Source organism: Eretmochelys imbricata, chromosome 11 (assembly GCF_965152235.1).
Source record: "Eretmochelys imbricata isolate rEreImb1 chromosome 11, rEreImb1.hap1, whole genome shotgun sequence".
Lineage (NCBI taxonomy): Eukaryota > Metazoa > Chordata > Testudines > Cheloniidae > Eretmochelys > Eretmochelys imbricata.
The window spans coordinates 36,685,061-36,712,832 of record NC_135582.1 but is presented as its reverse complement, the minus strand read 5'-3'; the positions used below and the strand labels follow the sequence as shown (position 1 = coordinate 36,712,832).

The 27,772-nt window shown below is 42.7% G+C and overlaps 1 protein-coding gene across 6 annotated transcripts in view; it reads left to right on the top strand.

The window, feature by feature from the left end:
• TTC21B (tetratricopeptide repeat domain 21B) overlaps positions 1-26,386 on the top strand; it is a 101,434-nt gene extending 75,048 nt beyond the window's left edge. For 2 of the 6 annotated variants that reach the window (XM_077830229.1, XM_077830232.1), the window contains 3 exons: positions 5,881-6,001; positions 15,294-15,361; positions 17,564-26,386. In XM_077830229.1, the coding sequence (XP_077686355.1) occupies positions 5,881-6,001; positions 15,294-15,361; positions 17,564-17,641 (267 nt within the window). In that variant the 3' untranslated portion in view covers positions 17,642-26,386. The remainder of the gene's footprint in view (positions 1-5,880; positions 6,002-15,293; positions 15,362-17,563) is intronic. The other 4 variants (XR_013347530.1, XR_013347529.1, XM_077830231.1 and 1 more) reach the window with 4 other exon arrangements.
• The last annotated feature ends 1,386 nt before the right edge of the window (positions 26,387-27,772 follow it).

Below are 27,772 nucleotides of genomic sequence, written 5' to 3'. Positions count from 1 at the left end.
CTGTGCTCAGTTGTAGTTTCTTAGGGTGTGTCTATACTACGAAATTAGGTCAAATTTATAGAAGTCGGTTTTGTAGAAAGCGGTTTTATAGTCCATTGTGTGTCCCCCCACACAAATGCTCGAAGTGCATGTAGTTGGCGGAGTGTGTCCACAGTACCAAGGCAACCATTGACTTCCGGAGCGTTGCACTGTGGGTAGCTATCCCACAGTTCCTGCAGTCTCCGCCGCCCATTTGAATTCTGGGTAGAAATCCCAGTGCCTGATGGGGCTAAAACATTGTCACGGGTGGTTCTGGATACATATCGTCAGGCCCCCCTTCCCGCCCTCCATGAAAGCAAGGGCAGACAATTGTTTTGCGCCTTTTTTCTTGAGTTACCTATGCAGACGCCATACCATAGCAAGCATGGAGCCCGCTTAGCTAACCGTCATCGCATGTCTCCTGGGTGCTGGCAGACGCAGTACTGCATTGCTACACAGCAACAGTTTATTGCCTTTTGGCAGCAGACAGTGCAGTATGACTGATAGCTGTCGTCCACTTAAGCCAGGGTGCTCTTTTAACTGACCTCAATGAGGTCAGGGGTGCCTGGGCAAACATGAGAGTGACTCAGCCAGGTCATTTCCCTTTTAAGTTTAAGTTCCCTTCTGCAGCCAGCAGAAGACGATGGCCAGCAGTCATACTGCACCGTATTCTGCCGAGCACCCAAGAGATGACGATGGTTAGCGGTCGTACTGCACAGTCTGCTGGCAGCAAGATTTATAAAGGTAGATGAAGTGGATCAAAACAAGAAATAGACCAGATTTGTTTTGTATTCATTTTCTCCTCCCTCCCTCCGTGAAATCAACGGCCTACTAAACCCAGTTTTGAGTTCTGTCCTTGAGGTTTTGAGTTCTATCCTTGAGGGGGCCATTCTGTTTCTCGCAAAGCCACCCCATTTGGTGATTTTTTTAATTCCCTGTAAGCCATGTCGTCAGTCGCCCCTCCCTCCGTCAGAGCAACGGCAGACAATCGTTCTGCGCCTTTTTTCTATGCACTCGCCATACCTTGGCAAGCATGGAGCCCGCTCGGATCACTTAGGCAATTAGGAGCACATTAAACACCACACGCATTATCCAGCAGTATATGCAGCACCAGAACCTGGCAAAGTGATACCTGGATGAGTAGGCGACGTCAGCGCGGTGACGAGAGTGATGCGGACGTGGAGACAGACTTCCCTCAAAGCATGGGCCCTGGCAATGCGCACATCATGGTGCTAATGGGGCAGGTTCATGTGGTGGAACGCCGGTTCTGGGTTCAGGAAACAAGCACAGACTGGTGGGACCGCATAGTGTTACAGGTCTGGGACGATTCCCAGTGGCTGTGAAACTTTTGCATGCGTATGGGCACTTTCATGGAACTTTGTGATTTGCTTTCCCCTGCCCTGTGGCACAAGAATACCAAGATGAGAGCAGCCCTCACAGTTGAGAAGCGAGTGGCGATAGCTCTGTGGAAGTTTGCAACGCCAGACAACTACCGGTCAGGCGGGAATCAATTTGGAGTGGGAAAATCTACTGTGGGAGCTGCTGTGATGCAAGTAGCCAACGCAATCAAAGATCTGCTGATATCAGGGGTAGTGACCCTGGGAAATGTGCAGGTCATAGTGGATGGCTTTGCTGCAATGGGATTCCCTAACTGTGGTGTGGCTATAGACGGAATCCATATCCCTATCTTGGCACCGGAGCACCAAGCCGGCGAGTACATAAACAGCAAGGGGTACTTTTCAATAGTGCTGCAAGCACTGGTGGATCACAAGGGACGTTTCACCAACATCAACGTGGGATGGCCAGGAAAGGTACATGACGCTTGCATCTTCAGGAGCTCTGGTCTGTTTCAAAAGCTGCAGGAAGGGACTTTATTCCCAGACCAGAAAATAACTGTTGGGGATGTTGAAATGCCTATAGTTATCCTTGGGGACCCAGCCTACCCCTTAATGCCATGGCTTATGAAGCCGTACACAGGCAGTCTGGACAGTAGTCAGGAGCTGTTCAACTACAGGCTGAGCAAGTGCAGAATGGTGGTAGAATGTGCATTTGGACCTTTAAAAGCACACTGGCGCAGTTTACTGACTCGGTTAGACTTCAGCGAAACCAATATTCCCACTGTTATTACTGCTTGCTGTGCGATCCACAATATCTGTGAGAGTAAGGGGGAGACGTTTATGGCGGGGAGGGAGGTTGAGGTAAATCACCTGGCCGCTGGTTACGCACAGCCAGACATCAGGTTAGAAGAGCACAGGAGGGCACAGTACGCATCAGAGAAGCTTTGAAGTTTCATGACTGGCCAGGCTACGGTGTGAAAGTTCTGTTTGTTTCTCCTTGATGAAACCCCCTGCCCCTTGGTTCACTCTACTTCCTTGTAAGCTAATCACCCTCCCCTCCTCCCTTCGATCACCGCTTGCAGAGGCAATAAAGTCATTGTTGATTCACATTCATGCATTCTTTATTAATTCATCACACAAATAGGGAGATAACTACCAAGGTAGCCCAGGAGGCGTGGTGGAGGAGAGAAGCACTAGAAGGGGTGGTGGAGGAGGGAAGGACAAGGCCACATGGCACTTTAAAAGTTTAAAACTTATTGAATTCCAGCCTTCTGTTGATTGGGCAGTCCTCTGGGGTGGAGTGGCTGGGTGGCCGGAGGCCCCCCCACTGTGTTCTTGGGCGTCTGGGTAAGGAGGCTATGGAACTTGGGGAGGAGGGCAGTTGGTTACACAGGGGCTGTAGCGGTGGTCTGTGCTCCTGCTGCCTTTTCTGCAGCTCAACCATATGCTGGAGCATATTAGTTTGATCCTCCAGCAGCCTCAGCATTGAATCCTGTGTTGTCTCATCACCCTGCTGCCACCTTTCAGCTTCAGCCCTCTTTTCAGCCCGCCACCTCTCCTCCCGGTCATTTTGTGCTTTCCTGCACTCTGACATTGTCTGCCTCCATTCGTCTGTGCTCTGTCAGTGTGGGAGGACAGCATGAACTGCAGGAACCATGTCAATGGGAGCTTTGGGAGAGGTATCCACAGGTGAGGGCACTGCATGGAGCACTCTGCTCCCACTCTCCCGGGGCAGCAGGAATGTGGTGCCGGCCCCTTCCAGGAGCAGGGCGGGGCCAGGGCAGACAGGCAGGGAGCCTGCCTGGCTCCAATGCACATCACTGCTACCCCGGAGCTGCCCCAGGTAAGCGGTGCCGGGCTGGAGCCTGCACCCTGAACCCCTCCTGCACCCCAATTCCCTGCCCTGAGTCCCCAGCTGCACCTGCCTACAGTGTCCAACCCTCTGCCTTACCCCGCCTGCACCCCAGACCCCTTCCCTGTGCCCCCTCCCGCACTCCCTCCTGCACCCAGCCCCCTTCCCTGAGCCCCCTTATACACCCCACACCACTCGTTTGCCCCAACCCCCTGCCCCAGCCCTACATTCATGGCCCTGCATGCAATTTCCTTAATGAGATGTGGCCCTTGGGCCAAAAAGTTGGCCCACCTAGGTAGGTAGGTAGATGTGTTCAAAGCACAGCTTACATTGACTTCTGTTGCAGCTGTGTGGGAATACCACTTCTGTAAATCAGACCACAGGTCTCGAGTCAGGCACCCAGAAAATGAGGAACACGCAATTAATGACCACCTGTGAAGAGTTTCATTTAAATGACTTGCCTAGCATCATATATGAACTCTGCAACAAATGAAATTGCCCTACAACCAACAGCTTCCTTAACTACACAATCCTGATTCATCCCTAGAGCAGTCTATGCTGTGCACTGAATGAGGTGGGGTCCTGTGAAAAATAGTATGTAATCAAGGGCTGTATTATCAGGCAAATACACAAGGGGACTGAATTAAAGTTGCACAGACAATCTCATTTCTGCCATTTCCTAGCTTTTGGGTGCTTGATTTTGCAACCTTAATGTTCTTTTCATATAGAGTGTGTGGATGTTCTAGATACAGAGGGGTGTGTGTGCGTGTGTGCACACACAATATAGATTGAAATACAGTTACATTACTAAACTGTTTTAAATAGATTTGTGTATAGAAACTGGACAGGCACTTGTTCTTGGTAGGCACCATCATGATTAGGCAGCTAATGGTAAGGATTGCATGTCTGGCTAATATGGTGAATACTTGTTAGGAAAGCAGGCTGTGACTGTCCTTTCACCAGTGTTCCACTGGACTGAAGAAGATGAAGGTTGATGGGATTCACTTTATACTCACTCCCACTGGTCTTGGGGAAGCCCGTTTTGGGTGGCAGTGGTGAATTTTATAAAATGTCTTTTATGCAAATAAAGCCCGCAACAACTAATAAGAAAATAATCAGACTGACTGATCATGCTGCTAGAAAAGTTATTTTTCATTAGCTATTTACTTTTATGTGGGTTCATTCTTAGCTTTGTTTCATGGTATTGCAAACTGATAAGCAACTTGCGAGTTACATGGAGGATCATTTACAAAACCATCAAGTCATGGAATCCCTTCCAGTTTTTACTTTAAAGCACAGCTTTTGATAAGCATACATGGTAATAAACATTTTTAGGAGACTAAGAATAATAAAATTAGCTTTTATTGAAAATATTTAATGTTTATAATTTGTTAGTAAAATGTATCCATTTTTATTTGAAAGCTGTTTTCTTAGACTATGAATATTTCTTTTAAGTAGCCAAACTTTGGTTATCTCAGCATGGGGCGTGGGGTTCCTTCTCTCCTGCAAACTCTGATCATCTTGTACTCCTTCTGCATGTTGTCTGGCCCTATTGTGGTAGCCAGTGCTTTACCCAATGGGAAAGCCAACTAACTGCCCCAGAAGAGTGTGTCCCTAAAATGCTTTGCACTGCTGAGCGGTGACAGGCATAATAACTGTCACTGGGAAGATGTTTCACTCAATGCTATTGGGGGCCATATACCTAATCCTGGCCCTCTGGACCTAATACATTCAGGCAGTTCTAATAAGAAAAATGCTTCCAGCAAGAGCCACTAGGACAATGTAAGATTTCAGAGTAGCAGTCATGTTAGTCTGTATCCGCAAAAATAGGAGTACTTGTGGCACCTTAGAGACTAAAATTTATTTGAGCATAAGCTTTCTTGAGCTACAGCTCACTTCATCGGATGCATGCAGTGGAAAATACAGTGGGGAGATTTATATACACAGAGAACATGAAACAATGGGTGTTACCATACACACTGTAACGAGAGTGATCAGGTAAGGTGAGCTATTACCAGCAGGAGAGTAGGGGGGAAAAAACCTTTTGTAGTGATAATCAAGGTGGGCCATTTCAGCAGTTGACAAGAATGTGTGAGGAACAGTACGGGGGGAAATAAACATGGGGAAAGAGTTTTACTTTGTGTAAAGACACATCCACTCCCGGTCTTTATTCAAGCCTAAGTTAATTGTATTCAGTTTGCAAATTAATTCCAATTCAGCAGTCTCGTTAGTCTGTTTTTGAAGTTTTTTTTTGTTGAAGAATTGCCACTTTTAGGTCTGTAATCGAGTGACCAAAGAGATTGAAATGTTCTCCGACTGGTTTTTGAATGTTATAATTCTTGACGTCTGATTTGTGTCCATTTATCCTTTTAGGTAGAGCACTTCCTTCTTTTCCTCTTAACCTACTCACCTTGCCCCCCGCCCCGTTGAGCAACTCTTTCTCTCAGCCTCTTACTTTGGTTGAGGATCTTACCAACAGTCATGCACAGAATTACACAAATGGGATTTGTCTTGTCCGGACTTTAATCCAGAATGTTTTGTCACAGAAGTTAGTAACATCATGTAATTGTATACGCTTTCCAAACTGCGTATATTCATATTATTTGATTGTCAGTACTGCACATGTTTCTCTAAAGTTTTGAAATACATGTAGTCAACATTTATATTTTGTAGTCCTGTTGCAAAGCCTATGAATATATGGGATACATAATGGAAAAGGAGCAAGCATATAAAGACGCAGCAGTAAATTATGAGATGGCCTGGAAGTATGGAAACCAAACAAATCCAACAATAGGTATGTTTACACAATCTACATTTTTATCCTGTGGTAATACAAAAGAACAGAAACAATGACTCTTTATTGGTAAGACTGCATTTAATTTTCTGTATAAGTAAAATATCTTCTCCGATTGTCTTCCTGTGAAAATTCAGCTGTTTAGAGATCTACATTACAACATATGAGAGAGCCTTCATGGCAAGATATAGCTGTTTGAGTTGGTACTTTGACAAGACTCTCAGCAATTTACAGCTACTGTTCTTCGAGTAGTGTTCCTCTAAGTGCTCCTCTCCAGGGGTGCATACGCCTCTTGAGCCCTTGACTGGGGATTTTCTATTAGAAGTGTCCGTTCAGCCTGCACATGCACTCTATACACCTTTATGCTGCACGCTGAGGGTATATAGGGCTTGTGGATGAACCACCTTCAGTTCCTTCTCTTAATTTTTCAGTGTGAGACAGAGCTCGATCGTGTCTGCCTTGTGCATACCTCTGTGTGTTCTACAGCTGTTCTGTTAGTTTAGTGTTCTTAATTAATGTTAGTTATTTTAGTATAGAATTACTTAGATACTAGAGAGGATTGACCTTTTTTCCTCTCCTTTTTCTCCTATTTTTCTGGGGAGCCCTATCAGTCTGGCTGGGTGTGCCTGGCTCATAACATTTCAAATTGCCTCTCTTGTTAGTAGGCTATCTCAGTCAGCGATGGCCACTCTAAGAGCTGGTCTACACTAGAAGTGTTATGCCACTGTAGCGTGTCTGGTGAAGACGTTCTATGCCAATGGGAGAGCACTCTCCCATCGGCATAATTACTCCACCTCTGCGAGAGGCAGAAGCTAAGTTGGCGGGAGAGCATCTTCCGCCGACGTAGTGCCAGTGTGGTCAGTGCTTAGGTCGCTCTAACTTGCAGCGCTCGTTGGGGGTGGTCTTTTTCACACCCCTAAGTGATGTAAGTTAGATCAACTTAGGGCAGGTCTACACTATTGGTTAAGTGTGTCTGTTGCTTGGGAGAGTCTCATCTCTCCCAAAAGTGTAACTTTTGCCTAGCTCTCAAATTTAGAGCACAGAAGAACCAGGAAACCAAACTGAGACTTCTGATGATGGAGCACTCCCTTAGACCTGCTTCTGAGTGAGGTCAGTAGACCTTACCCCTATACATCTGTCTCTGGATGGATCCAGCACCCTTTGACTTAGGCCCAGGTCTCCCCTAGGAAGGGGAAGACTTTGGAGGACTCAAGGAAAGCTCCAGAGAAGAGCTCATCACAAGGAGCTGGCTCTCAAAAGGCCCCAATCTCATGCTAGTCCACTGTGTCGGAGGCCTCAACCTCTCAGCTTGGTACTGTGGAGGCGAAAGACTTCCTTCCTCCCATACCAGCAAGTCTGGGAGATCCAAGAGTGCTTTGGAGAAGCACAGATTCAGCAGGCCCCAGGTCCCATCTATAAAGGACAGGGATGCCTAGGATATATACACTCCTTTAGAATTACACTGTCTACATCACACTTACCATCAGCATCTTCTCTCTCATCACCTTCAGTACTGGGCAAATTGAAGCACCAAGCACTTTCTGCCTCGGCCCTGACACAGTCTAGCTCAACTGCTGCACTGGTACCGACCCACTCAGTGCTGCAGGAATTCAGCTACTCCAGAGACTTAATCAGTCTTAGACGAGCCAGAATACCCACTATTTATGGGTACCAATTGACTCTTGGTACTGATACCCTGATCTCCAGATTACCATTCTTTCCCGATACTGCAAGTCACTCTGCCTTTTTCTACTGGGGCCCCATCACTGGAGGACATTGAGGAGGATGAAGGAGCGATTCAGTCAGTCTCTTCTATATCAGTTCAGTGTTCCCCTCCACATCCATACAGGAACCCGTACTTCAACAAGGATCTTTGTCCATGACCGGGATAGTGGGATCAGCCCTGGGTGCCACCCCCTGTCCTGTATGGGCTCCCACCACTGGCCATATCAGGGTTCTTGGGCTTTGTATTGGCAGCAATTTACCAGATCTCCAGCTCCATTACACCAAGAAGCTAGGTTTGCACAGTCCCCTCTACCAACCTCGCAGCACGAGATATTTGAAGAACAGGAGGTTAGGGCAGATAAAGGGGTCACCCCGCAAAATCATATTTCATCCTCATCTCTAGACGAGGTGGTCATGCCTCTGCCACCATCAGTGGCTGCCAATTTCTGTCAATTCCACGTCTTGTGGAGGAGGTGGCTGCCACTTTCAGATACCTCTTGGGGAGATCAAAGACTTGCAACTCTAGCTACTGGACATTCTGCAGTCAGCAACATCCACCCAGGTTGGTGCTAACCATTAATGAAGCGCTCCTGGATCCAACGAAGACTATGTAGCAAAAGCCTGCTACTATCTCACCAACTTGTAAACGGGCAGATAAGAAATATTATGTTTCTCCTAAGGACTCTGAATTTTTGTTTGTCCACTCCTTGCCTAATTTCTTGGTGGTGTGCTGTAAATGAGCAGGGTAAGCAGCATTATTCAGGGTTCACCCCGATGATAAAAATCAGAAGAGGTTAAACTTCTTTGGCTGAAAGTCTTGCTCATCTGTGACCCTTCAATTTCAGATCATAAACTGTCAGGGGATCATGGCCAAGTACAACTTCATGAAATACAATAAATTTACAGCCTTTGTTGAACATATTTCACAGAAGCACAGAGAACACTTTCACGCTATCATCACAGAGGGTCAGTTATTAGCCAGAACCTCTCTTTAAGCAGCCTTAGGTGTTGCAGACACCATCACTAGATCCATCTCCACAGAGGTTGTTATGCATAAGGCATCCTGGCTCCAGCTCTCTCAAGGTTCCTGAGGGAGGTTCAGAGTACTGTTGAAGACCTCCTATTTGATGGTTGGAAGCTCTTCTTGGGGGGCCATGGATGAGTCCTTGCATGCACTGAAGGACTCCAGGGCCATGTTGAACTTTCTGGGTAAATACACCCCTGTGAACAAGAGGAGATTTTGTGTGTCTCAAATTGCCCAGAGAGCATAACTTACCTAATTCACTACCTTTCATAGAACCACTAAACCTGGGAGGAAGAGACAAAAATTCCAGAGAAAGAGAGCTAATAATCCTCCTTCAGCAAGTAGCTATCACTGAAATAACAATTTTGACAGGATAGTTGAGGGTTTGATTCCTCCCTTGCCTCTAGTTTACAAGATGCAACCTTTTGCTCATCTCTCCAATTTTGGAGACTGCCTTTTCCTTTTGCAACTGATTTGGTGGTATTACAACAAACACGTGGGTCATACAGGTCATAACATCAGGCTATACCATCCACTTTGTATCCCTCGCATCTTCCCTCTTATTCCATTCCTCTCATGAGACTATACTGAGACCTGGTCTACACTGCCACTTAAGTCAATGTAAGTTATGTCACTCAGGGGTGTGAAAAAATCTCCCGCCAACTTAGCTTATGCCCTTGGGAGAGGTGAAGTACTAAAGTTGATGGAAGAGCACTCTCCCATCAACTTATCGCATCTTCACCAGACCCACTAAATTGATGCCATTGCATTGATCACACACCGCCGATTTGGGAGGCAGTGTAGACAAGCCCTTCAGTGCTTCATTTAGGAGCTATGGAGGCAATCCTGTCCCTTCACATGGGGGAAAAGGTTTTACTCAAAGTATTTTCTTGCGCCAAAGAAGGACAGAGGATGGAGACTTATCTTAAATCTAAGACAACTGAACATATTTGTAAAGTCTCAAAAGTTCAGGACTGTGTCTCTGGCAGCTGTAATTCTTTTCTAAAGGCATGAAAGTATGTTTGGGTCCTCAACTTACAGGACACCTATTTCCATATAGTGACTCACCCCACTCACAGGAAATACCTATGTTTTACCGTGGGCCAAGAGCATTTTCAGTACTGATTACTTCTGTTTGGTCCCAGGGTATTTTCAAAGATTCTAGTGGTAGTAACTGCTTATCTTCAGCAAGAAGCAACTGTATTCTTCCAGTATCTCGATGACTGGCTACTCAATCTTAGGAAAGAGTGCTGACCTCCACTCGGACAGCTCTTGCTCTCTTTCAGGAATTGGATTCCAACTAAATGTTTTAAAAAAAAAAAAAAATCTGTTAGCTCCAGTACAGGTAATTACAATTCATGGGGCCCAGGGCTTTCCTTCCCATGGACAGATTCATAATTTCGGCACATCTGGTCTATTCAAGGAAGCCCCAGTAAGGAACTATTTATAGGTCTGAGGTCATATGGCAGCTTGCGCCATTGTAACCGAGGATGAAAGATTATGACTCCACTGCTTTCAGTGCTGGTTCAAAAGGACCTATTCCTTGACCAGACACAGCTTGGACAAACAGGTCACAGTTTCCCTCAAGGTGAAGAGCTCTCTAGACTGGTGGAAGAATCAACTCAGTATCTATCCGCGTCTCCCCGTTTCCAACAATAACTGTGACAACTGACTCCTCATTGCTAGCATGGGTAGCATCCTCAATATTCTCACAACGCAGAGCGGATGGTCATCTCAGGAATCTGGTCTCCCTATCAACCTGTGGGAACTCAGAGCAGTCAGGAACACTTGCCTTCAGTTCCTACCCCTCACCAGGGGCAACTCAATCAGGATCATGACAGTGTTGCTTGCATGTTCTGTATCAACAAACAGGAAAAGCAAGATACCCCTCCCTGTGCACTGAAGCTATAAAGTTGTGGAACTTACGGTACAGCACATCAGAATCCGATCTCAGCCATTTATCTTCTTACCAGCAGGCACTTCTCTCAGGACTCCGAATGGGAATTGGAGACTCAAGTTCTTCACAGGATATTTGAACAGTGGGGACATCCATTGGTGGACCTATTTGCAACATTCAGCAATAAGTGTCTTCTGTTCTGCTCAAGAGGAGGCCTAAGTTGCCACTCTTTGGAACATGCCTTTCTGCTTCCCTGGACAAAGGTCATCTTCTACACATTCTCTCCAACATTGCTAATACTAAGAGTGAGGAACAAGATCAGACAGGACAAAGATAGTTATCTTTATAGTACCGACCTGGCTGAGACCTGTTTGGTAGCCTTACCTGCTTCATCTGCGTGTCCAACTGGCATTCAAGCTTCCGATCATCCCTCATCTCCTGTTCCAAGGTGCAGGTTTTGTGCTTCACCCCAACCTATAAGTCCTCCTTCTCTGAGATGGTTCACAGGATTAGAATCCACTGCTCAACAGGAGTACGATGGCTATTACTAAACCTTAGCAGAAAGTCAGCTCAAATTACTTCAGACTGGTATCTCACTGTGTTGTACCTGAATACTCTGTTTTCAGACATCTTATTTTACCTGCTGAGCCTGAAGACACCAGGGTTATCAGTTAGCTCTATTAAGGTTCATCTGGCCACGATATCCGCATTTCATCCCCCGCTAGAAAGGTTTTTCATATTTGCTTACTCTAGGTCCTCAAAATTTATTAAGGATTTAGGGAACCACTACCTCCGGGTTAAAGATCCTATTCCTACTTGGGAATCTCAACCTGGTACTTAAATACTTCATCAGATTTCCATTTGAACCCGTGGCAACCTGCTCCTTGCTTCACTTATCTATGAAGGTGGTCTTTCTAGTAGCTATCAAGTTCGCCTGCAGGGTGGGGAAATTGTAGCCGAGATGGCAGACCCCCACCCCTTCCCACTCCCATTTACAGTGTTTTTCAAAGACAGGTTCTCTTTATGGCCTCACCCTAAATTCTTACCTAAAGCATTGTCAGATTTTCATCTTAACCAGTGCATTTATTTACCTGTATTTTTCACAAAACCAAGTAAATCTCAGCGTGAGACCTTCTTTAATACATTAGGTGTTAGATGGGCCTTTTATCAGATAGAAGCAAGCAGTTTCAGAAATCACCTAGACAGTGTTCACAGCAGAGAGATCCATGGGGTCCCTCATCTCTACACAGAGACTTTTTCAAGGAGGATCTCTGGGTGTGTTACATGCTATGCAGCTGGTGATCCCCCTTCCCCTCCCAAAAAGGGTAATCGCGCACACTACCAGATTGTTCTTGAATAAAATTTCGGAAGTTGCCCACATTCTGGTGTCTGATGTATGCAGAGCTGCTACATGGGCCTCAGTGCATACTTTCACTAAACACTATGTCTTGATCTACACGGTCAGATCTGATGCTGAGCTTGGTAATTCTGTACTGTCTTCAGTCCTGGACTCAATTCTGAAATTCCCTCTTCCCTTTGGGTATACTGCTCAGGAATCACCTCAAAAAGAGCAAGCAAAGAGACACTGTTAGAAGTTGTTACTCACCCTATGCAGTGGGCTGTAGTTTTTTTGAGATGTGTCCCTGCACAAGGTAAGTAACCTTTTCTTCTAGTGGACTTCCCACAAGCTTCGATTTTTGGAACCCATTATGGTTCACTGTTTCTATATGCAACTTGCATATTGCCTGTAAATATAGTATTCATTTTGAATATGCATTATGCTACTTATGTATGAATTAGTGGCTCAGCTTTGTGACTTTGTTCTTACTATTTAATTTTGATCAGATATATGCATATCATTTTTAAACTATGTAAATTAAAAATTCTTATCTCCAACTCAAGATTGGTAACCAATTAAAAACTATTTGGGATATTTTTAAAGTTCCACTTAAGACAGTCAGTCAGTGAATTCAACTATTGGAATATGTGTTTGGTCTCCTACTTTTAGACCATTCTATACAGAAGAATGTACAAAAACTATACACAGGAGGCAGACTTTTTATTGAAATAAAACCTACCTCCACACTCACAGGATGGTGGTTTCCAAAGTTCAGTTCCCACTTTTGGACTGTGTTGATGGCATCTCAAAAAAATGAACACTGTTTACAATGCACCCTCTTACAGGCTTCTCTTGTACTTTTTTTAAAGGATGTGGAATGATAATGGTATTCTAGATTGCATAGAAAAGTTTTCATAATGTACAGCTCTACCTTGTATACAATAAATTGCTGCATCATTTACTTCTGTAGGTGCAGTTCCTAAATCTCCTTATGTCTCAGGTTCACATATTTTTTAAGTGAACTGTATATTAGAGAGGAACTACAATGTCTGTAAAGGAACTACATTTGTTATCAACTTAAAACACAATAATCTACAGGTTTAGGCAGTTACCTAAAAGTTCCTAGGTGTACTTGTCTACAGAAAATAAGGAAAGTCAGAGTGCACCAAGAAAAGCTTTTAAGGGTCTAAAGGTTGGAAAGGAAACAAAATAGGAAAAGGAGGCAGATAGGAAGCTGGGAACATCTTTCCATAAAGAGAACGAGATTACTGAAGTGTTCATTTTGCATGCTCGTAATGAACAAGAATGATCAAATGGTAACTGGCCTTCGCCAAGGCTTCTGAGCTAATCTTTCTTGAAGATCTTTTCCTAGGAGGAGAAAGTGGAGAACAGTGAATTATATCTGTGGGTTTCACACTGAGGGGCTGGCCTATGGAGTGTCTGGATGGTGTCATAAAGACACTCAAATAACTATGTTTTGAAGAAGCTGCCTCAACAGACCAAGGCCCAAGAGAAATGTTGATTTCAATGAGGCCAGCACAGAACTTGCCCATCAACTTTCTTGAAACGTTTTGGGGGGCGTGTGGAGCAAACATGCAAACTTAAGTCATTTGGCATCTAGATACTATACCACAGTGTCTTAAAAAACCTAAAGTAGATATAATTTTGCATACAGTAGAATCATGGTCAATTGAAAATAATTGTCGTATGGCTCTATTTTTCATTGTGTACACAAATACTAGGGTTACAATCCTCATGCAGTAGAGTTAATGCTAGAAAAAATGGTAGAAACTTCAGCTTGAATGTAAACCTTGTAAACATTGGTAGGGCTCAGTGTCTGTCTTGGATTTCGAGACTTTTCGTGACTTCTGCAGTGGCCAGTGTGGCTGACCCCAGCATCACCCAAGCAGGTGGCCCCAGGGACAGCCACACTTGCCGCTGCTGGAGCGGCGCCGCAGCCTGCTGCATTTGCCTCTGCTTGGGGGGCAGCCAGAGCAGCAGCTGTTCAGCTCCCCTGGGCGGCCAGAGCAGCCTCCCAGCAGCGGCTCCCTGGTGCGCACCTCCCAAGATTTAGTCACCGGTATTTTTACTAAAAGTCCTGGACAGGTCACATGGCCATAAATTTTTGTTTATTGCCCATGACCTGTCCATGACTTTTACTAAAAATACCCGTGACTAAAGTGTAGCCTTACACATTGGTCATTTTATTGTCCATTTGCTTATGTAGGATAGCTTTATAGAGACTGTTCAGAACTATAGACTTCCTTATGGCTCTCTGTTGGAAATTACTCATCATAGACTTTTTATTTCTGGGCTCTGACCTCTTCCCCAAACTGAGATATTTGTGCTGTGCCTCTTTTCCTGCAAATATCAGATTAGTCCCCATGTCATTATGGATATTGGCTATTCCTTGTGTCCTTTTACTAGCTTCTCTGACTGCAGAGATACAAACAGAATAGCATTTCAGCTTTCCTGTCTTAGCCAATGCAGGCCAGACTTTTAAAGCTTTCTTTGAGGCAGCAGTATGCAGAATATTCCCCATGTTCTTTTTCTTGGGGGACAAGAATTTTCAAATATCTATATCCCCAACAAGGCCAACTCATCAAGGTCCTTTCTGTTGGCTTTCTACTCCCCCATCATGTTATAGCTGACAAAATGGGGTAGGTAAAATACAAAGATGCTCTCAAGAGCCATAGAATCATCTCTGTACTGTTGGTAGAGAATTTGAGGTGAGTACAGAAGAGATGTGGCCAAATCCTGGTGCCCCAGAGACAAATGTTAACTGCCTCTGATATTTGCTGCAAGGGGCACAGTCCAAATATGTTGATTGAGGGAGAAGTGAGTTCCACCAAGAAAATAATCAGCTAAACAAGTTTTCCATTCTTGTTCTTGTATCTTTTTATTTAGTTTTGTGTCCTCACCTAATGTAACTAAACTATCAAAAGGGTGGTTTCTATCAAAATAGTGATTCATAGCCCAGTGTGAGAGGTCATGAAGGATGACATGACAACTTAATTTAATATGGGTTACCACTATATATTCTTTAGAATGGAAATCTTCGTTCGTGTGTGTAAATATATCTGGTGATAAGTTATTTAATTTTAAAATGCCTTCAAAACTCATTTTAGAGTTCTACCTAACTTGCCTGTTTCAGAGGGGTGTTTTGGAGACCACTTAGCAAACAGTTATTCCAACCTTTTTCTTTTAAGTAAACTTGACCATTGGAATATTTTCAACTTGAATGTGATGTTTTATTCTTTGTTTAATTTTAAGCATAATATGTCATGGGTATTTGCACTGCTTACAGGATACAAGCTGGCATTTAATTACTTGAAAGGAAAGAGATACGTAGAAGCAATTGATATTTGTCATAAGGTAGGCTTTTAATTCATATTTTAACTGTTTGCACTACTATAACTTCCTTTTAGGTACTGAGTTATTTCTGTATTCTTCAGATTCAGGAATTACAAATTATGTAGCATTTAGCTTCGGAAATTGTTTAATTTCATAAAGTTGGTAGACGTTCAGGTTACTTGGTTTAGTTCAGCCTGTTTTTTCCTAAATTCCTCAGATCATCAAGGAATAACTGAGAAAATAGCTGTCTCCAGTGTTCCCTCTAATTTTTCCCACCATGTGTGGAATGAATTTTGTTATGTACACCAACATGGAGATGATGTGTGACCCACATCACCTCCATATTGACGAACATGACAAAATTCATAGGCCGAGGGATTCCGAGTGTGGGAGGGGGCCCAGGGCTGGGGGCAGAGGGGTGAGAACTCCAGCTGGGGGTGTGGGCTCTGGGCTGGGGCTCGGGGCTAGGGCAGAGAGTTGGGGTGCTGGGGCTGGAGGACTCCGGCTGGGAGTGTGGGCTCTGAGTGGGGCCGGGATCATGGGTTTGGGGTGCGGGCTGCCCTGGGGCTGTGATGGCAGGGAGGACTTTCTGCAGCTCTCTTGCCTCGCAGCAGTACTTGGGCTGCGGGGGAGGTGCGCCTCACCCACGGTCATGTCAGGTCCATGCTGGGGCTGGGGGAGGGGCGCCTCTCCCCAAGCCATGGCAGGTCCGGTCCAGGCCAGGCTGGGTTGGGGCACATCTCCCCCAGCTGCAGCAGGTCCAGGGTTTGGCTGGGTTGGGGGAGGGGGAGAGTAATCTCTCTCCACCGCAGCCCTGAGTGCCTGCTCAGCGCTTAACAGGCTGCTGCGTGATTGCGCAGCTTAGAGGGAACTTAGGCTGTCTCCCACTGTATATCAGAGCCAAGGCAAAGTATCCTCTGCTGTCCTGTGGTTGCAACGTGGTACAGTTCTATATGATGTAACTCAAGTTAATGAAATTTGAGAGCAGAATTCCAATGTTCATGTCACATGAAAGGCTAGTAGAAGAGTAACTTTTCAGTAGTGTCTCTAAAATAAATTTTATATGACCACAACAACCTTTTGAAATTTGGTGTAAATTAACATTTATTAACCGTTCTATTTAACTGTTCTAACTGTGGCTGACTCAAACATTCTAAATCTGAGGGATGAAATGGATGAGGTTGGAGGTTATGAGAAAAAATGTATATTTGAATATTAGTCCAGTTAAATACTATCTTTATAATCATCTGTTATTAATTATGTTTATAATGGTCATGCCTAAGCATCAAGCAAGAATGGGGCCTTATTGTGCAGAACAGATTAGCAGACAGTCCATACCCCAAGGAGTTAAACTGTCGAGACACACACAGGACTCAGAAAAGGAATATAACAGAGAAGCCAAGTGAATAATGTCTGCAAAGCTCATGTTAAAGCCATGTTTTTTGTTTTTGTTATTGCGGGGGTGGGGGGCAGGTTACTTAGGAAGTGATGAGCTAAATGGAAAGAAAAGTGAAGGGAGGGGGATATTAAAGGCAAGGATGTGAGGGGGACAGTGCAGTGGAGAACAGGGAAAGGGGCTGTTGTGGAATGAAGCTGAGATGAAGTATGTGTGAGAGCACTGGGATGCGCTAGATGCCCAAACAACAATCCTGTCCAAGACCGTAGGTACATACTTGGGTGGCTAACGTGTACTGCTACAGCCATGCTTCTATTTTTAGCATGTTAGCTTGATCAGAGCCAGCACAGGTATGTTTTCTCAAACTGGAAATTACACCTTCCAGCTCCTGAGCAGACATAACCTGTTAGAAGGCAGAGAGAGAGAGAGGGTTGGAGCAAACAGCCAATCAGCACAGAGCAAAGAAAGTCCGGTCAAAATTAGAAAGTTCTCTGAATGTCTGATGGTCCCTGTTTTGGCTGCTTCTGCAGGTGCTCCTAATGGCCTGAGTCACTGGCTAGTTTCTCCCTGCAGTTTTCCCCCAAGTCCATGTGGTGGATGGAAGGGACAAGATTGTCTTTATGATACAGCTATTTATGACCATTGTACATCTGCTTTGATGAAATATCTTATGTATTTATAAACAAAATCATCAAACTGTTACTGATTTATTAGAAGGCTTAAAATGAAGCTCAAAATGATGATGGAAATATCTGATGACAGTACTTGTTCATTTTAGCATGCTTTATAACTGGTTTTAAACTGTGTGTATTGTTTGCCTTTAACAGGTCCTAAAAGCACACCCAAACTACCCAAAGATCAGAAAGGAAATACTTGACAAGGCTCGTGCATCCTTAAGGACTTGAACCTTATTTGTATGAATCACTGATTTTTTTATCCAATTTTGGAAATTATGTATTGGATATTACAATGAAGAAATGACCATTCAGTATGTAAATATTAGAAATACTGTACACATCGTCCAGATCTCATATATAGTTACTCTTCAAGGACAAAAGAGATTTTTTTCTTCAGAGTTGTGGATTTATCTTTTCTCCAGTAGAGGAGGCTTTTGTACATCAGGATTTAATAAACTTAAAAAGAAACAGTATGTATGAATTACAATTTTGTACTAGACAGGAAACTAAATGACAAGTGATTTCCTGTGCTATCGTCTAGAAGGTACTAACTTTAAACTGTAAACAAATAACCAATCTCGCAGTCCTGTTCCACAACTGGAAGAAATACTACTTTGCTGTGTGAAGAAGTGACATCTGAAAATACAAATAGCTACAGTGAAAGCCACATGTGTTTATGTAGTACTGATTGAATACACTTCTCACAAATGGATTCACCCGCAACTAGAATATTCATCATCTTCTGCTAGTGATGATTTCCTTACTATCAAAAAGGTTCAAATATAATTTGAAAATGTTTTTGGAAGATAACAGACACTGTAAATAACTTGTGTTTAAAATAAAATAGACTAACACTCTATAATTCCTGAGCATATAGCAATCTTTGATCAGAGAAGAGGCAGGGAATGAATGGAACAAGAATAAGGTATTTCCCCTCTTAAGTGCTGTCATTTGTGGCACAGCATTTTAAACTCAGTGTAATTTTTCTCCTCCTCTGGAGGTCACTGTTTTTGTTCATCAGTAAAGAAGAAACCTGTCCTTAATTCTCCTTCAGTGATTACTTAAGATTTCTCAGTTCTAGCAAATGGACTTAATTAGCAATCTCAATGTAAGCTTTCTTTATACCGTTGCTACTGAGATATTTGTAAATGAGGTTTTATTTTTACATTCACTTTTAACTGAGCTATATGGTTAAACTGGGAAAGCAGTAAGTTTATATTTTAATATGGTTTTAAATGAAAATGACATTTTAATTGAGATTTAGCGTTTAGTAACAAAGATTAATTTTTTTTACTATTTGGTATAGCTATTTAATTGATTTTTAAAAGGTTAGGAAAATCAGTATTCCCAGTTGAGACATATTCTTAACGCTCGAACTAGAAGTATTTCATTTTGAAATACTTCTGGTTTTGATTGTCTATCTGTTTATGTAGTACGTCCATGTATAACTAATAGTTATGTGTGTGCAGCAAATTATGGTTTGTCTCATTTAGTCTATAAATGTTTTGCAGAGAGAGAAGTTTGGGTATAGCAATCAAAGATTTTGTACTCTGTACACAAGATACTGGCTGTCCTATAAGAACAGTTTCATCCCACAAATGGGAAAGACTGACTAGTGAGTGGGTTCTGAATGCTTTTCTCTTGACTGGTCTAATATCTTACGCTACAGAAATTGTTACACTACAGCATTATGTCTTCAAATAGCACATTGTGTTTATCTTTCTCAAAAAAGCTATTTTGGCAAGAAAAGAGAACTTTTTAAAACAGTAATTAACTTCCTAAAATAGCCAGTGTTTCCTCAAGTAATTCTGGCTTCTTATGTTGACATTTTGTAAGGTCTGTAAAAGACATGACACTTGAAAATGTCTGTTGAGGATGTGTAGCCTACATAAAGGAGACAACTTCAAAATCATATCTGACACAGCTACCAGTAATTGGGATACAATATCCAGGTTGACTTTCTTTAAACTAACAGGGACCATATCAAGGCATTTTGCAGTAAAATCTGTGGGTGAGGGACACAACATAGGAAATTGAAAAGTTAACTTTGCGTAGTTTCCTCTGACAGTTCTTGTTGAAGGGACTGTTTGGGAGCGCTGCAGAGGAAGGGACGGATGCAGGTTCCAAATCCTGTAGATTATGGGTGAAGAAAAGCTGCTGTCTTGTGGAGGGATTGGCCCCTGAGGTCATTTGTGAATGATTATTTTGCTCAGATGGAACAATATAGACTGCCACACAGATCTTGTATCTACTGTGCTCAGAGATGTGTTTTATGGTGCAGTATGTCTACTCCTGGCCTTGTCTTCCCTAGCAAAAGTGAGATCTATAATTCACTAATGCAGCTCTACTGGTGGGGGTAGTGGTTAAAGATGTTGTATTAAGTGGGACTCAGGCATTGTTATTAGTGTGTTGTCTAACAGTGGGGTTAGATGACATGGTAAAGGCTTATAGGCAGGCCTGGACTCTCTGCAGCTTCCCCAGTTATTACCACCATCAGAACTGCACCAGAGGGCACTAATGAATCACAGGTCCCTTTTTTGATAGTGTAGATACAGCCCCTGAATCACTGAAGGGGAGCCACAGATTCACCCAACCCAGTTTCGCCAGCCTCAGCCTCTCTCCATTTGCATTAATGGGAGCTGGATCAACACTTGGCTTTTAAGTCTAAAGTGAAAATTGAATGGTCTATTCCATGATGCTACTTAGAAGATGCTATTCAAAAGAGGCACGAGTAGTTCTGTTTCTGTATCCATTTAATCTTCGTATATAGTGTTGTAGCCATGCTGGTCCAAGGATATTAGCAATACAAGATGGGTAAGGTAATATCTTTTAGTGGCCCAGCTTCTGGTGAGAGAAAGACAGGCTTTCAAGCTTACACAGAGCTTGAAATGTGTTAACTACTTACACTAAACAATCTGTTCTACCTTGTATTTAGTTGTGACACTGAGTACATTTCCAAGACCTGAAGAGCTCTGTGTAAACTCGAAAGCTTGTCTCTCCCACCAACAAAAGTTGGTCCACTAAAAGATATTACCTCATCCACCTTGTCCATTTAATCTTGGCTGTCTCATTTGAAAGAGCAAACTATGGGGAGGGAGTAAGGAAGGTTTGATCCATGGCCATTTTGTGATGTAAACACTAGTTGCTAGGAACTGAACTGAGACTACAAGGTCATAGAATCATAGAATATCAGGGTTGGAAGGGACCTCAGGAGGTCATCTAGTCCAACCCCCTGCTCAAAGCAGGACCAATCCCCCACTAAATCATCCCAGCCAGGGCTTTGTCAAGCCTGACCTTAAAAACTGCTAAAGAAGGAGATTCCACCACCTCCCTAGGTAACGCATTCCAGTGTTTCACCACACTCCTAGTGAAAAAGTTTTTCCTAATATCCAACCTAAATCGCCCCCACTGCAACTTGAGACCATTACTCCTTGTTCTGTCATCTGCTACTACTGAGAACAGTCTAGAGCCATCCTCTTTGGAACCCCCTTTCAGGTAGTTGAAAGCAGCTATCAAATCCCCCTCATTCTTCTCTTTCACAGACTAAACAATCCCAGTTCCCTCAGCCTCTCCTCATAAGTCATGTGTTCCAGTCCCCTAATCATTTTTGTTGCTGGACTCTTTCCAGTTTTTTTCCACATCCTTCTTGTAGTGTGGGGCCCAAAACTGGACAGAGTACTCCAGATGAGGCCTCACCAATGTTGAATAGAGGGGAACGATCATGTCCTTCGATCTGCTGGCAATGCCCCTACATATACATCCCAAAATGCCATTGGCCTTCTTGGCAACAAGGGCACACTGTTGACTCATATCCAGCTTCTCGTCCACTGTAACCCCTAGGTCCTTTTCTGCACGCAACTACCATCTATCTGATTGTTATAATTTCCTGTCTTTACCAAACAGGGCTGTATTCATATTGGCAACCCTGGTAAAAGGCTTCCAATCTTCCATTAAGAATCCCTGAGCCTTCCCGTCCCTAATGTCTTGTTAAGGATGAAATCTTTTTAGGAGGGAAGTGAGAGAAGAAACCTTTAAATCTAAAGATGAAAAAGTATGCTGTGATTATAGACAGTCTGTCTTAAGTGTTGCTTAAATGTACTTTTCTTAGATGAATTAAATATTGTTTTCTCTTTGGTACATATGAACCACTTCAAACTCTTATCATTTTGTATTCTTTACTTTCTCTCTCAAGCTGCTTTTTTTAACTGAATGACCTTGTTTCATTTCTATTTATTCCAGTTAATTGGAAATGCTGATTCCTGATCTGCTGTTTCTTATTTTAGTATTTATTTCTTTTGCAGCCTTTTTCCAAGCCACCTTCCTAATAATGGTTTTGAATAGAAGAGGCTCCTGAGACTGAGGGAAGTCAGCTATGTTAATTTCAAAGAGCTCCAATCTTCAGTATGATGTTTCCTAGCAACCCATCTTCCACTCTTGCCTTTGGTGAACAAGGGAGGGGAGTGAGTGTGTTTTCTACTGATTCATTCACTTGAGATCTAAGTGTCCTGTGGCTATAGCAACACAAACCAAAGGTGTCTTCTCACCCCCCTCCTTTTGGTTTAGGATCCCTGAAATATTTTCTAGGAGGACGTCCATAGGGTAGCTTTTCTGACTGTAAGCAGAACAGGCTCTGGTAGACTGCTTTTCTCTCTCTGTTTTGAGCACTATGCTAAGACCATAACAATTATCTTAGAGGTAAAATGGCAATAATTTCACTAGCTAAAATAAGCAGACTAATCAAACTAATACTGAATCATTTTAAAATAAGAGTACAACATGTTTGCACTGGCCAGTTTAGACTAGGTCTAACTATGTTATGAACCACTTTGCAAATTTTTGTAGCCACACTAAGGAGGGTCCATAATAGGGACAACTTTAAATTAGGGACCTAAACCCTAATTCTGCAAACACTGAAACATGAGTAATTTTATTCATATGAAGTTATCGTTGGACTAAGCCTGTGCTGGCCAGCAACCTTCCTGACAAGAACAGTCTTTGAAAAGAGTTTTTCCACTGTAGATTAGACATTAGAGATGAAATCCTGGCCACAGTGAAATCAATGCAAAACTCATTAAACATTGGGGCCAGGATTTTACCCTTGAAGCATGTACTAAAATATTAAGCATCAAACATTAAGATGTTCAATTAAGAAAACTTTACACTTAAAATAGAGTATTTGACTCATCAGTATTAACAATCCATTATCACTGCAGCATGTGGGATTCCTTAAATGTGTAAAATTGCTCAGATGCGTAAAAGTTTCAGGATCAGGGCCTTCATCCAGAAGATGGTTACACGTAGCCTATGCTCACCAGGGAAATTGTAGAAACTTTCACAGGCACCTTACTGGGAACAATGTTTTTTAAAACTGGTTTTGGATAATATGGTTCCTTGTATTGTAAACAAATACTGAATGCCAGCATTTTAAATTTCGTCATTTTATCAAGACAGAACTTCCCAGGCCTCATGTGAAAAGATCTGGATAAATACAACATGAGAAAGCAGTAAACGTGTTTTTTGTTAGAATAGTTTTACACTGAACATTTTGCATATTCCAGTAAAAGATAACTCCGTATTCTGGTTATTGAATATTCTGAATCAGTGTGATAGCATCCAAAAACAGGATAGCTTTGAATGATCTGCAAGAAATGGTAAATGGCAAACTAATGACATTTAGAGATGGTACTAAATTAAAAGATGCTCCAAATATCAGCAGGGACAAAAAATTACCAAGTCAGATGTTAAAAATATGGGTGAGATATGAAATTAAATCTGGAAAATACAAACAGATCTAGGGGGAAATAATTGTAAACACGGATATTCAATTGGAGATTCTTGGAAAACAATGCCAAAAGGTACCTACAGTGATGATGGACAGAAATTGGATAGGAGCTTGTAATTTGATATGGTGGCAAAGAAAGCAAAAGCTGTTTTGAGCTGTCTGCAAAGGCATTATGTCATGGACTAGGGAACTGATTTCTCTGTACAGCACTGGTGAGACTGCACATAGAATACTGATATAGTTCTGGGAAATTCAGTACCAGAAAGAGATTCTGAATTCCTTCCCATTTTGTTAAATGCTAAATAAATAAAAATGAAGGCCTGGAGGGACTGACCTGAGGGGTGGGGAGAAAGTAAATTTGTATGGCTTTGCTAACTGATGATCATCAACAGGAAGTATAAAATATTGACTATAAGTAACTGAAAGATACACACATCACGTAAGAGATGTGTATCTTTCTTTAGAGAGAGGCTGAGGCATGTAACTAGGAATGCTGCGATGAAACTGAGCAGAACAAATTTTAAGTGACTGTTATTAAAATATAAAATAATATACAGCATATTAGTCATTTCAAATTCAAATGGGTACAGTAGGGACCAATTTATGCTAGTATGGGGTGGACAAGAGGACTTATAATGTTCTGTCTCTAAAATTCCTGGGTTTTTTCTACATTTTGGTGAAAAGATTTTTTTCTGTGTTTGGTTTTTTTTTTCCTGAGGGAGGAGAATCAGGACACTAGCTTAAGATTAAAACATTCCTCTTCAAGTTGGCAGAGGTTCCAAAACCAGTGTTCCCTCTCTAGTGCTTGCTTTCTTTGTCTACTTGTGATGGTGTGCTACATCTTTTGGGGTTTTGGCTATTTGCTTTACAAATTCTTTGCTTGGCTGGCCAAGTGAAATTTCCGTGGCCCCAAATTGCTGTGCCTTCTCCGGTATTTATGCAATATGCTCTAATATTTGCAGTGACCTATGGAATTGATGAAGCCTCAGGAAACCACTTTTTTTTCCTGTGTAACAATGCTTCCTTTAGAACAACACAATCTTTATTTTGTTCATTGTTGACTTAAGAAAATTTTATTAGCAATGTACACTAGTACTTTAAATGGAAAGCATGTACTTCTGGTTGTATTTAACCTAATGTATGGCAGAGAGTGCAAGATAGTAGAAACAACCCCGAGAGCTTTAAATAATTGTCATAGAAGCTGGTGAGGAAGAGTATGTTCTGGAGGAAGGGGCATCTGATGCTCTAGTCTTGTTGATATTAGGAGCACCATTTTGGGATGTGCAGTGGTGCAGAAATTGAACCTCCCAAATAAGGACTGAGGTGATGCTCCTAACCTCTGCAGGAATTGAAACATCAGCATCCATCTGTCCCTGCCATATTTCACTCCTGACCAGGTGTTCTCCTCATTCCAGACCTCGAGCCCCCCCTTTCTGTCAACCACATTAATGAAACTCCCTCCTTTCACTGCCCCTAAAAACCACAGCCCTGAAGCTCTACTCCTGTGGTGATTATAAACACACCATGAACAGAACTTTACCTGCTACCTCTATTCAATTGTCTGAACACATTTAACCCTTGTTATTTGAAAAAGTTATAGCCCTAGCTCTTACTTTAGATCTGGGGTTTTTTTCTATTACTTACAGGACTTCTAGAGTGGACCATGGGTTTAAAAAAAAAAATTAGATAAAGTAGTATAACTCATCTGCCACATTGTGTTCCTTCTAGTGCAATTATTTCACATCCTGAAAAAGGTCTTTCAGGGCCAGCTTCTTATTTCTTAATCTTGCTGTGAAATCATAAACTCATTTTGTAATATCAGAGTGCAAATAGAAATTATTTTTACAATTGAACTACTTTTATTTCACTGCAGAAATAACTCTGAAGAGAAAATGGGTTTTCCCCTGCTCAGCCTTTTGTTTAAACATACATAACACTAGTATTGATAATTAGCGAACTAGCAGAAAATTGAGAAATGAGTTAATACAATCCTCCTCTGAAAATTGACATCTTTTTAGATGGTGTGCACATTACAAATTTTTGCCATATTTGAACATGTCTGAATAGAATGGGGTTAGATAACATGATGCTCACCACACATTAGACTGTATTCACTAGGAGAAAGTGTTTTTTAACATTTGGTGGAATTTTACTATAGACAAGGCAAGTTGTACTTTTAACATCTTACAGGGTGGAGATAAAGTCTAGGAGGTAGACTAGAGTTTACTTAGATGAACTCATATGGGAACACCTTGTATTCATAATCTGGAAGTGGTCTCAGTAATCAGCATAGATTAGTATGAATCATGGTAAGCATGTGGCTCAGTGTGATTAAGCCTAGATCCAGATTGCATACGCAGTGGAACCAGGAATTTTAGGTGCTTGCTTTCCTGATTAAAATTGTTAGTTGTAGGGTTTTTTTAATTCCTGTTATCATTGCAGTCAGTATAACTATAGGAGAATGAGCTGGATTCCATTTTGGCTCAGCAAAATTAGTTATCTTAATTCTAGTAGAATACTTACCAATGAGCCAGAAAATAAGACAGCTTGACTTTGAGATTCTGTGTTTAATTTTTTAAAAAGTTATATATAAAGAACATTTGATCTGGAAGTCTGAAAGACACAAATATAGGACATCCCCTTGTCATTTTTCCCAACCAAATCACTTTTCAGAACAGAGTCACACCTCAAATTTGGTTCTGAATTTATTATATGTAAAGTTGAAAGTTTTCTGCAGTATGTGACACACTGTTTGAGAGGACATTTTATTCTGCCATTATAAAAGGAAGGAACTCACTGTGATCCTATCTCTAAGGGCTTTTTAAATGTTTTTTCCCCAGTAACACGTGCTGAGTGTACCTGGTCAACCAAAGCTTACATGCAGCACTTATCCTTTTGCTCAATTAAATGTCAGCCCTGAAACCTGCAAGAGAAAACACATCTACACTTTGGAAATTAAATGGGGTGGGGGGTGGTAGAAAATTACACAATTTTCCTAAAAATTACTCACTTCATGCAACTATTTATAGAAAACAGGGGCAAAACAAAGTTAAGGGAAATGTTACCAAATGTGCTATGTTCTGTGAGGTACAAGGTTTAAATATTAAGATTTGTACAGTTTTGATATTTCTTTTGTGCTATGTGTATGCAAACAATATGATCATAATAAAATTGTAGTGCTTCTTGTGGAACCTTCATTATAGTAAGCTTCTTCTAACATTACATAAATCTAACTTCAAGTGTGTTTGCTGTCTTTTGTCTGAACCCTCATTAGAACAAGGCAGTTAGACAAGGCCCAGTTCATTCCTTCAAATTTATTTGTACAGAACTAAAAAATTCTTAATATGGATCAGTCTTCATGTCAGATGAGTCATACCTCTGTGAAGATTATAATTAATTAAAGCAAAGAACTGCAGAATCTACTGTGAAATGCAATTGATGAACGATAGGGCAAGCCAAAAAAACTAAAATGTATTAAAAGACAGTAATTCTTATACTATTACAACAGTGTATTGTTAGACGTAGTGTGACATATGCCGTACACCAGCTGTGGCCTTCAGTGTAGTAAGTGCTGTATGAACACTGACTAGCAGTCCCTACCCTAATGTTTATATTCTGTAAATCCTGTAATGTAATCCCAAAGAATTAAATGAATTTTAAATAGCAGAAATCTGGTAAAACTAAGAAAAATAGAGTCCTGAGGACTGTTTGAACTGTTTATGCAGCACTGCTTGGTCAGGTGTAACTTACCAGGGGATTGTGCAAGTCTGACAAAGTGGGGTAGGGGGAGCAATGATCATGGCTTTGTAGGAGTGTTTCAAAGCAAAGGCAACAATATGTAAACTTTACCCCACTACAGAAGTGGTCGATGGCTACTTACCTGAAATAAACTCTCCTGTATGGCAGAAGAGGGAAAGTGTGACTGGCGCTGAGTGGCACAGCTGAAACTGTGCCCCTTGGCCATGGAAGTGGGAAGCCTCTTCCTCCTCTTAAAGTGGTTGGTAGATTAATATGCATTTCATGTGGAGGTGAGAGCTTCCTAGGGCTAATTCTGCAACCTCTAGGCTGGGCCCATGGCCGGGGGAGCTTCCTCCCACCCCGCTTGAGACCAGGGCTCGGGAAAACCAGGTGCGTATCTCAAGCCAACAGCGCCCGCCGGCTGCTGTCGGCGCCCAGGAGGAGCCTCCCTGTCAGCAGCAGATGCTGAGGAGCAAAGGAGCGCCGAGGGCCCGTGGAGCCGCGGCCGGTGAGTGTCCCTGGCGGCTGGGGCACGCGGGCTTCCCTCGGGCTCCCTGCTTCGCGCACCTGGGCGGCCAGGTAAAGCCGGGGAGGGGCCGGTGCGCAGGCGCAGTGCGGGCCCCGGCCCCAGCCCCTGGAGCTCACCTGGACGCCGCCGCTGGAGAGGCGCGCTGAGGAGAGCCCGGCCGCCTGTTCCGCGTATTCCCGCCCCACTAGGTGAGCTGTCCCCGCCGCTGGCGGTGTTGGACGCCGACGCCGACCCTTTGGGTCGGGGAGGGGGGAGCTATTCAGGGAGCGGTGCGAGGACCCCAGGGCCGGTAAGTTGGGGCGCCTCGTCC